The 17,500-nt window shown below is 48.2% G+C and overlaps 2 protein-coding genes across 2 annotated transcripts in view; both read left to right on the top strand.

Annotated features, from left to right (window-relative positions):
- The window catches only part of p2ry6 (pyrimidinergic receptor P2Y6), a gene marked incomplete at both ends in the record, with an annotated part of 1,317 nt that extends 728 nt beyond the window's left edge, over positions 1-589 (top strand). The window contains one exon of the mRNA XM_080543664.1: positions 1-589. This exon is cut by the window's left edge and continues 84 nt beyond it. Within this exon, the coding sequence (XP_080399790.1) occupies positions 1-589 (589 nt within the window).
- Positions 590-4,671: 4,082 nt separating this feature from the next.
- Positions 4,672-17,500, top strand: part of arhgef17 (Rho guanine nucleotide exchange factor (GEF) 17) — a gene marked incomplete at both ends in the record, with an annotated part of 73,362 nt that continues 60,533 nt past the window's right edge. The window contains 2 exon segments of the mRNA XM_080543663.1: positions 4,672-4,965; positions 5,074-9,915. Coding sequence (XP_080399789.1) covers positions 4,672-4,965; positions 5,074-9,915 — 5,136 coding nt within the window.

The raw sequence follows: 17,500 nt of genomic DNA, 5'->3' as shown, positions 1-17,500 counted from the left end.
CAAGCAAGGCGGGCGCCGGCTGGCGTGGAGTGTCTGTGTGGGGGTGTGGCTGGTAGTGACCCTTCTCTGCGCCCCCACCTTCAACTTCGCCTCGACCGGAATCCAACGCAACCGCACCGTCTGCTACGACCTGAGCACGCCGGAACGTTCCAAAGACTACTACCCCTACGGAATGGCCTTGACCTGCCTGGGCTTCGTCCTGCCTTTTATGGGCGTGGTCATGTGCTACTGCCGGATGGCCCGCCTCCTGTGTCGCCCGGTGTTGTACAATGGCTCCTCCGTAGCGGCCAGGGAGAAGCGTGACAAAGCGGTGAGGATGATCGTGGTGGTGGTGACGGTGTTTGTCGTAAGCTTCCTGCCGTTCCACGTCACCAAGACCATGTACCTGCTGGTCCGCACGCTGCCGGGCGCGCCGTGCGAGACGCGGAACCTGTTCTCCGTCATCTACAAGAGCACGAGGCCTTTCGCCAGCATGAACAGCGTTCTGGATCCCATCCTGTTCTACTTTACCCAGCCGCGGTACCGTAGGAGCACGAGAAAGCTTATGCTCAAAGTCACGACACTTAGACACAAGGGAGTCAGTGTGTGAGTGGCACATCTAGAACTGGGAACACTCTTTTTCAACCTGAAGTCCCTCGTTTTGAGGGTCATCTCAGGGTCCTTATCCCCCATGAACCTAAGCTGGCCCACCATCAACAGGGTTTCTCCACTATAAGACCCTCATATGAAGGATGGACATGAATTAGGAGTTGATAGGGGTAGCTTAAAATGGCCATGTAAGAACAGACGGTTTGTGTCCTTGTGCCTGTATGACCTGTATCACTGTATGCTACTGTAGGTGTTCTTATGTCTCTGTATGTGTAATGATATGCATGGAGTACTCACCTATATAAACCTGTCTCCATTTAGTTGAGATTTAGTATGCATCCTCAACTTTGTGAGATGACATTGCTTGTTATTCCCTTTACCTACCACTAGGTGGTGTGTGTTACCCTACTGATCCCATTGCTATGAAATGCCTGCCCTGTTTTCTAAGACTACATTGAAATACTTCACTCTTCACAAATTCACTCTCCCTCCTGTACTAATCTAACAACATAGGGAATGGTGAAAGCAAGGGTTCTATGATGTTGTGTTCACCAATGCATGCAATCATTACACAGTTACTGTATATCAGAGAGGAAGTAAGAATGCAAACTTGGGGTAGGGTGTTGGGGCAAGGACAAAGCTTTACCCTGAAAGTGGTGGTTTTCTACATCCTGTGGGAGACAGTTTGTGTGTCAAGCACTCTGGTTAGCAGCTGCAGATACCTTACATTGCATTGAAATGTACATTTGGACACTGTTGACCCTTCAGTATAATGCAAAATACATGTTCTCTGTATTTCTTTTCTGTTTCCTGTACAATGAACACAGACATGTGGATTGATCTCCTTTGCTGGTTATGGGTAGGTTGTCTCATTAATCTAATCTTTCACATTGATCTGATGTTGGCATCTGTTTACTCCGTTTTTCTTGTGGGTACATAAGCACTCAAATTGAGGTACATTTCATAAGCCATTGTAATCCTTTATGGCCATATTGATGTGTACACAGGGCGAGTGAGTGGGTGTCAGCAGCAGCAGGGTACTGCACAATTCTGCTTTTTATTGGTTTGTTATAGTCAAACATGTGTGACAATTTCACAACTATATCTGGACTGTGAAGTGTGTGTGCGCGCTTACTGTTTATTGCACTTATTGTTTGTGCACACCTACTGTATCTTCCATAAGGCTCATTTAAGTAATAGAAGGTGTGTATGCTGGGCACATGCCACTGATAGATCTGTCTGGAGCGAGACGTATGCTCACAGACACAGAGAGTTTCTTTATCAGTATTCTTTTTTAGAGGTAGACTTGTTTTTATAACATACTGTACAATAGAGAATTCATAGAATTATATTTTTGTTACATTTCAATATTAATTAAACATTTATGTTTATATGTATTTATTGGATGCACATGTCCATCTCCATACCTTTTAATTTTGTATCTTCTGTAGTAAACCAAATATATTGAAATTGCCTGTGTTGTGATTAACTTGTTACTGTCAGTTGACAATAAAGGGTACATGCATCCACTAAATGTCTTACCTGGGTTATTCATTCATTGGCGGCCACACATCCACCTAACCAGGCCTCAGTTGTTCAAAACTTGTCATCTGGATCAGAAGGATCCTGATTCTTTTTCGCTATCCAGGATCAGAACTATCTGGCTGATTTTGAGTCGTATTGGGGAAATACAGCCAGCTAACGATCTGATTCTGGATCAGAGAAAAGAATTGGGATCATTCTGATCCAGATTACAAGTTTTGAACAACTGGGCCCAGGGGATGTTTTTGTGTGAATAAGTTGGACATGGAACATGTGAAGGGGCAATCTGGGATTCGGAAAACAACAAAGCGGTCTACCCACCACTTATTTTGGTCAACAGCTGAGGGATGGGGCTGGAGAAATGTAACCAAAATTGATAGTATGAGGGATGGATGCAAGGGCTGCAAAGGGATGCAACCATCTGTGCAAGGAAATCCCTTGGGCCCAACTCGAATAGGCCTTGAAATAAAAGAAGACAAGTTTGATTCCGTTTGAGTCCAACCAAGGTTTACCATTTATTATAGATCAAAAACAAATGTCTGCGCAGAGACCTGTTCCTCTGGCAGAGTGCACAACCTCAGACAACACATTCCCAGTTCAATAACAAGTGTCCTTCGATAGGTCAGTGTGGCCCAATGGAGCCCAGGAGACAGATAGACCTGGCGCCATCCTGACTGACTTGATTCGTATTGTTACTGCATACTCCTTCTACTTGTACACAACATTATAAACCAGTCTGATCATAACATCATTGAACTGTGTATGACTGATCAACATATCATCATGACATGGTTATACCGATTGGAATTGATTGTGGTATGGCTATAATGATTCTAAGAATATAGGCTAATAAATGTCAGATGAGAAATCTGTCTGCCCTCATACATCCATTATATCCATATCAAAGCAATAGTTTTAACCGTGTTTTGAAGCTAAATAGTATTTGTTTAAAACAACGGAGTAAAACAAGCTTGTGTTTGAGGTTCTGGTGGGGTATGACAGTTGTACTAAACTCATGGGGCATTTTGAAGATATATTCTTCAAGAATCAATGGCTATATACATGTATTATGTTACGGTACATGTGGGATAACGGTACATGTGGGAAAACTACGGTTAGGGTTAGGTGCTAGGGTGCTACGGCTAAGGTTAGGGGTAGGGTTAGGATTAGGATTAGGGTTAGGGTTAAGGTTAGGGTTAGGATTAGGGTTAGACATGCCAGCATACCAAAATCGACGTAGCACCTAACCCTAACCCTAGTTTTCCCACATGTACCGTATTCCCACATCTACCGTAACATATATATATATACGTTGTCCCATTTAGATATGACACATGCCAGGCACATCACATGCCCTGGAGAGGATTTAGATTCAGACTAATGGACCCACCTTGCTTCTTAACAGCCCAACCCTGGTTCAATATTTCCCATGTCACTATCCAATACTTTCAGATTTAAACAAGTAGTAAACAAATGGTGGGGACTAAAAGGGTCAATTTGAGATAGCCAGTTAAGTGCGTTGAAGATGTTAAATCACATGACAGAGAGAGAGAGACCCTATGTGGACCAACGGCGCACTTCTATGCAATGGCCGTAAGAGGGCGCTCCAAGCAGCAGTCCATCTCATCACCCAAAGGACAGCACAATGTCCCTGCCAGAACATTCACTTTGACCAGACAGTCATGGGAAAACCCACAAAAGAGACATTATGCATAAATGAAACCGTTTTATGAATGCATATATACATCATTCACAATCACGACAATCATAACCCGATTATGTAAGCACTTAGGCCTAAACACAGAGTTTACAATAGCATGATCTCTTCAGAGAAAACAGTTTGGAGTGGGTTAGTGAATTTCAACTTTAACAGTTTGCCCGACCTTTGGCTATAATTATCTCTGGTCTGTCCAGCAATAATCTGCCTTCTCCCATCAGAAAGGAAACGCTTTTCCTCTCCATTCCCCAGGGGGCTATGATGACAAGCCTTCTACCTAGAGTAGTCCCGCCCACCCCTGCTTTATCTCAAGGCATTAGCGTGTAAAACATAAGTCACGGAAATAATGATGTCAAAATAAGGAATACAGCAAACAGGTTGGGATGAATGAGTGTGAGTGACGGGAACGCGTCTGGAATGTGGCTGAACCCCGATGGAGGACCTGCACAGTGGGACAAGGGAACAACAGCGTTGGACAAGGGAACACAGTCTCAGCAAATCTTCGTGCATGGATGCGATCCGAGGAAGGACAACATGTTTGTTGTAAGGTCAGAATGCAGGTCATCGCTATCTCATATTGTTTCTCTTTAATTCACTAGTAAAGGGTGTAACCTAACCAATTTCAATTTGCCACTTTTGACTGTTTGCGTTGAGTTCAAGAAGGGTTGCGCCAGCAAAGTTGTGGTGAAAAGTAGTATGCGGGTTTCCAGGGGGGATAGAAGGCAATGCACCGCAGAGGGAAAAGTGTCTGTGAAAAGTTACTTGATCAATGAAATAAAGCAGGGCTGTGGGTGTGGAAAGAACAAAAGGACAGAAGTTGAACAATGGCAGAGAGAGAGAAGGAGAGGAGGAACGTCAGGCCCACTGTGTATCGCAGCGTCTCGTTCAAAAAGTTAGAGAATTGGAGTGTGTTGAACAAGAGTCGGGAAGATCAACAACACAAATCAAAGGGTTCAGCGGCTCACTGCGCCCTTCCCCCTCCGTCTGTGGCACCGACCGCCGCGGAGAAAGCAGCACAGCCCTCGGCGACGCAGCGTAATGTTAGTGTGTCAAGAAAAGTTTCCAAAATCTCCGCCGCCGCCAGCCTCCCGACCGCAGAGCCCAAGACAGGCTCCTCTCTCTCTCCCTCCATTCCTCTCTCCTCTCTCTCTCCCTCCATTCCTCCTCTCTCCTCTCTCTCTCCCTCCATTCCTCCTCTCTCCTCTCTCTCTCCCTCCATCCGCCAGCTCACAGAGAGGTTCACTGGAACCCCGAGCCCTGGCGGTGCGGTGGCCGGGAGAAGCACTACTCTACCCCGGGCTCAGACCACCTCGGGAGACCCTGGGTCCGCCTCTCGGAGGTCCCTCCATGAGGACAGTGGATATCTAAAGGCTTTGGACGCTTTGGAGAGTCGGACCGATAGTCACGTTCAGGAGAGAAAGTTTTCCTCGGGCAGTGACTCTGTCTGCGGATCGGATTCGGAGAAAAGCCAAACGTGGATTTATTCTCGCAAGTCTTCCGACGGCTGTGGTGGTAAACGAGACTATTCCCAGATCGACACGTCTTCTTTTTCTGATCATAATAACTGTAGGAACACTTTAACCACCGAGGAGGATGTTTTTTCCAGTGGCGCTCCTCCTGCCTGCAAGTCACACAGGAGCTATTTCACGGCGCACCACGGGGATCTTACTACTCACGTTGACATAACGAACTGGCCCAGTGTCACTAAGATCAGAGAACTTTTCGGGGACAGGCACAGAAAGCAGCACAGGTCTACTTCTGACGCGGATGATTTAAAAACAACCGTAGCCCACCACCTCAATCAATCAGCCAGTTCTAAAGAGAGCATCTCTGTGTCAGATAGAAGTGACAGGCAGTCTCCCAACAGCTTTGCTGCAGAAAGCAGCTTTTCTCTTTCAGAACGAAGCGGTGCTGGTGCCCCCGGCAGAGAGGGTAGAGGGGTAACAAAGAGCAAGGGGAGAACACAGAGGAGACACCAAGGCATGGACTCAACCTTTCACTCTGACCAGCAGTATTCAGACGAGGCAGAGGTTGAGAAAGCCAGTGGTAGCATTCGGGTAGGCGGCAGTAGGGTCATTGATGGCAGTAGCAGTAATCTTAGAGTGACCCAACCCTCACACCCGCTCAGAGCCCACAGCCCCAGCAGTGAAGGAGACGGTAACCCTGGGACCTGGAAGGCCAATCTAAACTCTGATTCTAACCTTCAACCTTCTGCTCCCATCGCTGTTCCCCCTGCCCCCCCACCTCAGAGCAGTGCGGTGGGCCTAGCCCCCCCCTCCTCCTCCTCCCCCTCCTCCTCCCCCTGCACACCCCACTTCTCTCTGCACTCCTCTGTCCAGGAGCAGGGAGAGAGACAGGGGGCCAGGCTGCTCAGGGATAGTTTACATTCCTCACATAGCTCCTCAAGACCAGCAGCCCCCTCCCCTACAGCTCCAGCCTCCTCGACCGTAGGTTCCTGCTCTGACAGAGTCACAGCGAAAACAGCCATCTGTGCCCAGTGGAGGTTCAGCTCAGGCGACGACGAAGAGGAGGAGTATACAAGAGGAGGAGCGGGCAGGAGCAGCGCTCCCTCGTTCAGAGGAGAAAGAGAAAGAGGAACAGAGCGGGGAGGTTATTTCTCTCGCAGTAAGAATGGCTGGTGTGGCGGTAAGGTCCTGGGTAGGTCTTCAGGCAGCGAAGAGGACAGCCCTGCGTCTCTAGGACCGCCCATTCGAGACACAGCCAGGCGACGCTCTCTGAGGAAGAAGAAAAAGAATAGCGGCGCCGCCGCCTTAACGACTAGCCGAGATGACGGCGAATCGGATGACAGTAACAGTGATGAGCACACGGGTGTGATAATGGAACACCCGGAGAGGCACCGTCAACAGAACACTGCCACAGCTGGAGAACAATCCAGCATCCGGAGCCGCCTAAGAGAACCCCCAGAAGGCTCCAGAACCCGGCCGGCGGTGGTGCAGAGTCGGGCCCTAGAAGGTTACAGGCGCCACTACACGACCTTAGACGGGGCTGTCACGTCATCGCCAGTCGCTACATCCCTTCCGGGGGTATCACGGGTGTCAAAGGTCAACATCTCATCCTTTATCTCTAGTCCTGGCGGCTCACAGAGCAGCAGCAGATACTCGAGTACAGAGACACTCAAGGAGCAGGATCAGGCTAGCGATCCTAACAGAACGGCTAATGCTAACACTCTAACAACTATTGGGGGAGCTAGCTCTAATGCTAATAGAGTTGCCACTGCATCGTCCTCAATGTTAAGTAAAACCTACCATGGCAATTTCACCATGTACCGCTCCCCAAGCTTTGGACATGGGGATAACTTCTCCCGTGGCCCTGTTAGGGTTCGCCCCTGCCTTCTATCCTCTGTCACCCCTCCCCCCCGACTACCCACAGGGAATGTAGATGGAGCTGGGGGAGTTCCTTGGGACACCGCAGTGTTTCAGCGATCGTTAAGCGGTGGTGTAGCTGGTGATAAAGACAGAAACAGGATGTCCATGTCCAACCCGGATATTGCCTCAGAAACCATGACTCTCCTCAGCTTCCTGAAAACGGACCTGTCAGAGCTCAGGGTTCGGAAGACAGACAGGTCAGGGGTGGGGACAGGGGTTACTGAGGGGTCAACATCGGTGTACAGGATGGGGTCAAGAGGTCATGGCACCCTCCACCCTGGACTTAGGCCCTCGCTGAAGGACCTCACTGCAACTCTCAGACGTGCCAAGTCATTCACTTACTCAGACAAGCCTGTGGGGCGTAGAAATCCAGCCAGCGCCACAGCGAAGAGGAGCTCCTCTGAACAAAGTCTAGACCTGGATGGAGAAGGAGACAGTGAGAGGGAAGGAGGGAGGGGATCAATGTCAGATAGAGAAGCGGAGAGTGATGGGGGGCATTGCAGAGTAGGAAGAGCAGGGAATTATGGGTATGAGGAAGTGATTCCTACTACACTGCAGGACAGGTATGTACAGGAGGCTAGACAGGTAATCAGAGACATCTGCCAGATGAGCGCTCGCGAAGGTGATGACGATGAAGATGATGATGTGCTAGGGACAGATGGTAGGGAGGATGAGTGTTTCAAAAGAAAAGAGGAGAGGGACGAGAAACGAGTTGGCGTGGAAGGAGAAGTGAAAGATGAGGTGAGGCGATATGGAGAGATTGAGGTTGATGGTGCAACTGCTTGTCTACCGGAGAAGAGAGAGAGGGACCAAGAGAGCATGGAGGGAGAGAAGTGCTTACAGAAGGGCGATTCAGAGGAGAATGTGTTTTATGACAGGTCTGTCGATGAGCTGTCAGGTCATGAGTCGAGTTTAACGGATGAGGGGATCGTCACAGAACCAGAGACAGGGCCAAGTGACCCAGAAAGGTCATTTGCGGGGTCAACAGAGATGAGTTTGGGATCAATGCTAGGCAGAGATGTGCTTGGTCAACCTTTGACCATTTGGAAGCAGTCTGCTCTTCACGAGGATGAAGGCTCTGCCTTCATTGAGGGAGCAAGAGAGAAACAAGAACAGAAACCTCTCCTCCCCTCTTCCCTCTCTTCTGTCATTCCCACCCACAGGGCAGAGTCTGAAATGATTGCTACAATAACAGAAACTATTAGTATCAACAACAACAACAACACTAGTGGGAGGACCAGCATATCCCAGGGAGCCACAGTTGCAGCTGAAGCCCCTCCTACTCCCAGTGCTATCCGCCGCCGCCGTAAGTTCTCCTCAGCTGGGAACACTGGCTCAGACTCCAGTAACGGCAGTAATGGGGAGTCGACAAATGGGAATGGAGACTCTACTGCTTACCGTTCACTTAGTGATCCTATGCCTCACCGCCGCTGCTCGGAGGCAGAAGAGGGGAATAACAGTTTCTCCTCCATGGATAGTAACCTTTTGGGCTCTCTCTCTCTTTCCTCTAAAGGAGGAGTAGGAATTGGAGGAGCAATTGTCCCAGACTCCTCCTCGGCAGCCAACTTATCAGAATGTACAGGTAGTGTGGCCAGTGACCTGTCAGTGTGCAGCGATGTGGGTCTCCGTGATGACGGTCTCCGTGACGACGGCAGTATCCGTGACTACAGCAGAGTGATCCTCAGTATAGTGTCTGAGCCAGGAGCGATGGACAGACTGATGACAGATGAAAAGAATAACGGAAGAGCCACAAAGAAGAAGTCATTCAGTGACCCCAGTCGTCGTAGCGACGCCCCTTTGCTCTCCCACGACAACCCTGAGTTTAAAGGGCAGCATCATCCCAATGAACCAATCAGCGAGCTGGACCAGCCTGGGCAGATCCCGCCCTCTAGCAGCGAGCCAATCCTGAGTGAACAGAGGGATCAGCTGTGGGAACTTGGGGAGGAACGGCGAAGGCCATCGCATCATTATCGTCATGGAAACCACAGTGAAGTAGGGAAACCCCGCTCCCAGTCCGAATGCTCCCTACCTTCCCAACTCCATGGTGATGCAGGGGATGGAGGGGGAGAGGAGCGATTCACCTTTGACCCCAAGCTAGCAGAGGTTCTGTCCCCCAGAATGGGCAGACGGACCTCGAGAAAACGCCCAATCCGGGTAGCTCAGATTCACTCAGACAACCAAGAACTTTCAGAACCCGGTCCACATGATCAGGGTGTAGAGGAGGACCAGGAGCAAGACCAGGCTGACCTCACCCCCCCTCTGCCCCCTTCCCATCCCCCCAAACCCAAAGCCAGATCCAAGCATGTTCGCCATGTCAGCGAACCAGCCACTTTTCTTCCCATCTCCCCCCCCTCACACCCCCGGCCTTCTCAGGGAGGGCTGTCGACCCTCCTACCTGCCCCAGAGCCTGCAATCCTGGGTAAACCTCCCGGAGAGGAGGCCCCTTCCCTGGAGGATGTTACCAAGCAGTATATCCTGACTCTCAATTCCCCAGGGGAGGGAGACACTATTGGGTCTGGGTCTGGGTCTGGGACGGGGGATCGTGCTGGGGTGTCAGTTTCAGTACCAGACGGGTCCAATTCCAGTCCCACCACCCCGACCGGAGTGAAGGAGCCGAGGCTACAGAGGAAGAGCAGCGAGGAGTCGACCACACCAGCCCCACAGAAAACCAAGCCCAGAGTGGTGAGTGAAACCTGCACTGTGTGTGTGTGTGTGTGTGTGTGTGTGTGTGTGTGTGTGTGTGTGTGTGTGTGTGTGCGTGCGTGCGCGTGTGCGTGTGCGTGTGTCCGTGCGTGCGTGTGTACGTTTTTGTCTGTTGGCGTACGCCGGTATATTCTTTTTGATGCGCTGAAGGACTCGGTTAGGTGTTCTGAAATGGGGTTCCATTGAATAGTTTATAGAGAGACAGTTAAGTCTGATTGTGGTTTTACTATACTGTCGTGGTGCTGTTCTGACATGCATTTTACTACCCATAATGCTTGTTGTAATGATGTGTTGGAGGAGGGGCACTTTCTTAAATCATGTTGAGAAAACGTCAGTTCTGTCTTTCACATTTGTTTTGGTTGTCATTGATGTAGGCTACTGAATTGTGCCTCTTCCACTTTGGGTGACACGATTAGGTCCAGTGGCGTTGCTTAGAGACCTTTAGCACCTGTAATGGGGGCGTGTTTTCTGCAACAATGTATGGAAACTGCATTCTATTGAGAATGTAAAATGTTATGAGACACTCCTAACTAAAGCTCTACAGAAGAGTGGCCACCTGATGGTGTTTGGACACACAGACACACACACACACACACACACACACACACACACACACACACACACACACACTCACACACACACTCATTGTCTTAAATGCTATGACTATACTTTGAAATGGTTAATCTCACAGTGCATTTGTTAATACAAACATTAAAGCAAACATCAGACAGAATAATCCAAATGTTAAACAAACAGACTGTGCTAAAACCAACATTAAACAAATGTCAGACAGAACGCATTAGCTTCTGGACTAGTGCCTGTCGCTAATAGCCAGGACATGTTCTGCTTTACTTAGTTTATCTTTTCCTTTGTATGACTGTATCTTTTCCTTTGTATGACTGTATTATGCGTATGTCTATTATACGTGTGAGTGTGAGTGTGTGTTAGTGTGTTAGTGTGTGTGTGTGTGTGTGTGTGTGTGTGTGTGTGTGTGTGTGTGTGTGTGTGTGTTAGTGTTAGAGTTGAACAATGCCCTCAACATGTGGGCCAGAGCGGCTGTAATAGTGGGGTGCTGACAGAGTATGCAGGATTAATTCTGGTGTGGATGTAGGGCTAGAGACGTGGTGGTATATTTGTTAGTTGCCCAATACTGTTCCTACTTTGGCCAACACACACACACACACACACACACACACACACACACACACACACACACACACACACACACATTTGAGTGTCTTTATTACCATTTTCCATAACGACCATTATAATGAACCTCTCTTACAATCATCCAATCATGCTCACTATGAGCTTTTCTTTAGATTTCTCTCTCTCTCTCTTTCTCCTGAGACTGTGACAGGCCAACTGAGATTGATCTTTTACAGACAGGAAATGGGTTTAGAGACACAGGAAGTTGTTGGGGTTACTGATGTGTTTGACGATATCCAGTGCTGCTGCGTGCGCGCGTGCGTGCGTGCGCTCTGTGCTCGTCTGGGAGATATTGAGTGTTCCAAGTCAGAATGCCGAGCAATGTTCCAACTCTCATGAAATGCCTTGACGTCCCGGCGTGGGGGAGGGGCCAGCAGCTTTTGTGGATTTTAGAACGTTGTAGAACGGATGCCTAATGGAACTGCAGTGCAGACAAGTCCTGTGCAGAAGTAGAGAAAGAGAGAAAGAGCGAGGGAGTTTTTTTTCTCCCTTTTCTGGAGACTGGGATTTCAGCCCACTTGCCTACAAAGCAAGGTCCTGCACCAAAGAAAGTCAACTCCCTCCCTCTCCCTCCCCTTCTCTCTCTCTCTCTCTCTCTCTCTCTCTCTCTGTTTCTCTCTCTCGTTCTCCCCTCTCCCCTCTCGGCCCTACCTCGGCTCTCTCTGTTGTGCTGTGCTGCAGTATGGAGTCATTATGTAGCATTGTTTTTTCTCCACAGACTCCGTCATGCTGCTTCTCTTTTCTGTCTCTTTTTTCTCTCTCCTAGATTCCTACTTGTGCTATCTGTCTATTTTTGTTTTGTTTTTTTTGTTCCCTCTCTCTCTCGCTCTCAGGAACATTGCAGGGAGATGAGGTCATTCCTTCAGGCTCCATGAAATGATATCAGGTACAAGAACAGAGAGAAGAAGAGAAGGGAGAGAGAGAGAGAGAGAGAGAGAGGGGGGGGGGCAGGGAGAGAGAGAGAGAGAAAGAGAGAGGGGGGGGGGGGCAGGGAGAAAAAAAAGCGATCAACTGGGGAGGAAGGAAGTGGGACAAAAATGGTTAAATAGAAAAAGAATAGAGGAAAAGAAAGTTAGGACCAAAAATAAGGGGACCAGGAGAGAGTTGGGTGAGTGGGAGAGCAGAGAGGAGAGGAGGAGGAGGAGACGAGAGGTGATGCAGAGAAGGGGGAGGTGATGCAGAGAAGGGGGAGGTGGGATTAGTGAGAGAGGGAGAGGGCAGAAAAGGGTGTGAGTGGATGTACGTGTGTGTGAGTGAGCCCCTACAGTCTGCCTTGTTTTCACTTAAGCAGGCAGCAGGAATGTGGCCTATCTTCACATGTTCTGTTGCATAATGGCCTTGAACGCCCCAAAAGAAACTCCAGAGGTGTGTGTGTGTGTGTGTGTGTGTGTGTCTTGCTTTTTTGTGAGCACCGAGGGAGAGAGGTGTGTGTGTGTGTGTGTGTGTGTGCGTGCACATGTGCGCGTGTGTTTATCATCAGCACTCTAGAATGCTCTCATGGCCTTAAGGCTTACGTGGTTGTACAGAGTTGTTCAATTGATCAGTTATATCATCATATCCAGTATAACGCTTTATAGGGGTGTGCATCTGCCACTCAAAACACCAGACAACTAATTCCATAGTGTGTGTGTGTGTGTGTGTGTGTGTGTGTGTGTGTGTGTGTGTCCAGTAAACCCGTAGCAGGCAGACAGGTGCGATCTCACTCAGAGAGAGAGAGAGAGACAGAGAGAGAGAGATCCCCACATGTGTGCATGCAAGCCAAGAGGTCCATTTAGTGCCGCGGAGGTTTATTTATAAACTCCACTATCATGTGACTCTAACTGGAGACATATCAGATATGGAAGACGTCAATATTGAACAGCTGACACACAACAGCCCTATCGCTCTCCTGCGCACACTCTCCGTTCCAATCTAGTTTCATGGCTTGCGTAATATATGCCATATAGCTGATGCTTTTGTCCAAAGCGTGCGGACATTTTTCAGTATGTATCCCAATGGGACCATACATATGCCTCTGTCTGGACTGTCTGTACTGCTGGTACAGGACAACAGGGAGACTGTCAGAAGGGGAGAGAGACAGTTTATTCATTTTAATAGAGGGTTAAAAGGGGAGAAGGGCAGGGAGGGGGGTAGAGCAATAAATGGAGGGAGAAGGAAAAGAAAGGAGGGTCTGTGCTGAAAAGTTGCACTAAGCCCTGTGTGGATTTAGACTAAGAGCACACCGTGTTTAGAACATAACATTTATTACTTACTTCTTTTTATCAGACCACCCACCAGGAATCAAACACGCCGTCTCATCCCCTGCTCTCTCTCTTTTCTCTCTCTCTCTCTCTCTCTCTCTCTCTCTCTCTCTCTCTCTCTCTCTCTCTCTCTCTCTCTCTCTCTCTCTCTCTCTCTCTCTCTCTCTCTCTTTCTCCTGTTTTAGAGAAATGTTTTGTAAAAAAAGAAGTTTGTTTCCATTACTCACGACTCTGTTTAACACACTTAGCTCATGCTAAGCTATGGCTCTACTCGGCCATATTGCTGGCGGTTGACTCACGGGGTCAATAGATTTCTTGCAGGTCGTCCATAAAAGGAAATGTGTCATTTAGGTGAACTAAAACCACTTTATACACTTAAGACAGGTTGTTGCATAACCTTAGGTAATAACATAGGATAACATTGCATTTATAGTCTGTTGACTTCTTCCCATGAGAGAGGGGTTTCTGTGATCTGAGAGTAGCAAACTCCGATTTATAATTCTAACTCAAGGGAGTGTTCCGAGACTCGTAGTTACAATGCTAATTGCATTGTTATTACATTGAATGTTTGGTGGCTACATATAATGTTAGATATAAGTTGTATATAACATATATAGTTAGATAGAAGTTGTATACAACATATAAAGTTAGATAGTAGTTGTATATAACTTGATGGGTTGGGGAGGTTGCCATCACTTCCTGTCCTCAGCTCTGCTGGCCTCAGGAGAGTAGAGCATAGGGGAGAACATCCTCTCTGTGTTTCCTGTCCACTAAATACACACACACACACACACACACACGCACACACACACACACACACGTACAGAGCGCTTGCGTAAGTAATGGGACAGAGAAGCTTCTTTGGCTCTATACACCAAAAGTTTGGATTTTTATGTCAAATAAGTATCTATTTTCAGCTTTCATTTGATAGTATTTGTGTACATATTGGTTTCACTATTTAGAAATGACAACACTTTAATCATAGTCCCCCATTCCACCAAGAGTAACGGGACAGATTGATATAATGTCCGAATGAAGCACTCATGTTTAGGGTTTGGTCGACAATCCTTTGCATGCAACAACTGCCTGAAGTCTGCGACCAACTGACCCCCACCAGACGTCTGTCTGTCTGTGTGTGTGTGTGTGTGTGTGTGTGTGTGTGTGTGTGTGTGTGTGTGTGTGTGACCAACTGACCCCCACCAGACGTCTGTCTGTCTGTGTGTGTGTGTGTGTGTGTGTGTGTGTGTGTGTGTGTGTGTGTGTGTGTGTGTGTGTGACCAACTGACCCCCACCAGACGTCTGTCTGTCTGTGTGTGTGTGTGTGTGTGTGACCAGCTGACCCCCACCAGACGTCTGTCTGTCCTGTGCTGCTGCCATCTTCAGTTGTTGTTTGTTTTGGGGTCTTTCTGCCTAAAATCTCCTCATCAGGAAATGAAATGCACGTTCAGTTGGATTTAAATATTAGGATTGATTTGGCCAGTCAAATTTTGGGTGGGCCGTGAAATAACTCCCTAGTTGCTATGACAATATGTTTTGGGTAATTGCCTTACTGTGTGATGAAGTGCCATCCAGTGCATTTGGAGGTGTTTGTTTGTATTCATGACCAGATGTCATGTTTCTTTCCACTTCAGAATACATGATGCTGCTGATGTCAGCAGTTAGATCAGTTGAGAAAAGTTTGCCAATTCTACTGGAAGCTATAGATAGCCCAAACCGCAACATAATACGTAACATAACAATGGTTTCATTGACTTTCATTGGACTGGCCCAGTCAGAGCCCAGACCTCCTTAACCCAATAGAGATGCTGTGGAATGACCTCGGGAGCCTTTTAAACCAGACATCCTAAGAATATGGCAGAGCTGAAGCAGTTCAGATCACATTTTATGACCAAATAATACAGAAAAACAGGTAATTCCAAAGGGCTCACATACTCTTTTTTGCCACTGTATATATGCACTGTATTCTATAACTGGGCCAATGGAAATAATGCTAAAGAAAAAGAGGAGGATGGATGGATGGATGGATGGATGGATGGATGGATGGAGAGAGCCAGTGTTGTCAGGGATGTTGTATGCTGGGATATATCCGCAGAGCATCAGGAACACTCCAGTTCCTCAAGTGGTTGTCCGTGATAGCAGTTCCTCTACAGCACTTTCAAATAGTTTATCCCTCCATCCCCTTCTCCTCTGGGAGGACCAACACACGTAGCGACTTAGACATAGTGTACCGTAGACCCCCTAATTTAGTTGACAGAGCTGGACGTCTGCCTTCTATTAACTGTGTTGTGTGTTCTCTGTCTGTCTTGCAGCCCTCGGCCACTTCTTCTCCCGTCTTTCCCAGTCCCAGTAGTGTCGGTCTCTCCCTCTCTCTCTCTCTCTCCCTCTCCCTCCCTCTCTCTCTCTCTCTCTCTCTCTCTCTCTCTCTCTCTCTCCCTCTCCCTCTCCCTCCCTCTCTCTCTCTCTCTCCCTCTCCCTCTCCCTCTCCCTCTCCCTCTCCCTCTCCCTCTCCCTCTCCCTCTCCTCCTCCCTCTCCCTCTCCCTCTCCTCTCCCTCTCCCTCTCCCTCTCCTCTCCTCTCTCTCTCTCTCTCTCTCTCTCCTCTCTCTCTCTCTCTCTCTCTCTCTCTCTCTCTCTCTCTCTCTTCATATGGATCCACCCTGGTAAATTACAGAGCAGTTTGCTTCTCTAAGGGAAGAATCTCTGACACGGTACTTTATAGCAGAGCTGTCGTGTGTGTGTGTGTGTGTGTGTGTGTGTGTGTGTGTGTGTGTGTGTCTGTGTCTGTGTCTGTGTGGGTGTGTGTGGGTGTGTGTGTGTTTTCTCATGACTCGGACACACCCTGGTCTCCTCGCTCAGTGATATCTGTGCTTACCCTGTGGTTGTCTCTGTCTGTGTAGTAAAGTACAGTAAAGCGTCCCGTAGTTCACTTCTGACTCATAGTCTGACAGAGTTGAAAGTATCCGTAATACCAAGACCCGTCCTTCCATTGAGCCATCTCCTCTTTCACATCAGAGCAGTTAAATCACATCCACATATTTCGGGCATGTGTGTGTATCCAGACCGTCAGTCACTAAGCTATGCCTTGTGCTATGTGTGCTATGTGTGCGTGTGTGTGAGCATGTGTGTGTTATTGTCTCATAGGCATGCTACCCACTCTCCTCATACACAAAGACACAAGTGTGTGTACAGTCTCACTCCCTCTCTCTCTCTCTCACACACACACACGCAGACACACACACACACACACACACACACACACACACACACACACAGACACACAAACACAAACACTGTGTTCGAGGCCCAACTCGTCTGTGGGTGGATTTGAGCAGCTCTGTCCTATTTAGTCTCGCTCCCCTTTTTCTACTCTTTCTCTCTCTCTCTCTCTCTTTTCACCCAGTGACACACTTCACCACTTCAAGACGGTACACTCACCTCTCCTACTTTCACTCTCTCCCTCCCTTTTCTATCCTCCATTTCCTCCATGGCTTCTGTCCGGCGTTTTGGCTCTTGCTCCAGGTGTCACTCCCAAGGTTCTGGTAAGCGTAGTACCGTTAGGAAGAACAGGAGTGGCGTTTCAGAATGGCTGTTGGGCTCTCGGAGTAGGGCTCGGGGTGAGGATGATGATGATGATGATGATGAGCGACGAGGGGAAGGGCCACGGGTCAGAGCAGCTGTCCAGGTAGGTGTGTGTTTGTGTGTGTGTGTGTGTGTGTGTGTGTGTGTGTCCGTGTCCGTGTCCGTGTTCAGTTCCAGGTCCATCTTCAGTGCTGATTATGTGTGTGCTTGTTGTCTCTGTAGTCCACTATAAGCCATTCTGGAGAAGAGCTCCTTTTCTCTCTCCAATGAATGGGACCTGAACCACACCAAGTCCTCCATGTCTGTCTCTAGCTGCGGTCTGAACCCTGCCAGGTGTGACTGTGGGGCAGAATAGACAGGCTGTATATTTGAGTATTCATGTTTCTACACTGCAAAAGGTCAGCTCTCAAAAAAACACATTTTTAAAAATGGGGGAAATATTACTTAAAATAAGCAGAATTATCTGCCAAAAGAACAGGAAATGTTCACTTGCCAAGAATTCCTAAAACAAGCCAGTCTAAAAACATCTAAAAGTAC

This window comes from Nansenia antarctica (assembly GCF_963989245.1).
Source record: "Nansenia antarctica genome assembly, chromosome: 12".
Lineage (NCBI taxonomy): Eukaryota > Metazoa > Chordata > Actinopteri > Argentiniformes > Microstomatidae > Nansenia > Nansenia antarctica.
The sequence above is the reverse complement of the archived record's forward strand: the minus strand, read 5'-3'. Positions and strand labels throughout refer to the sequence as shown.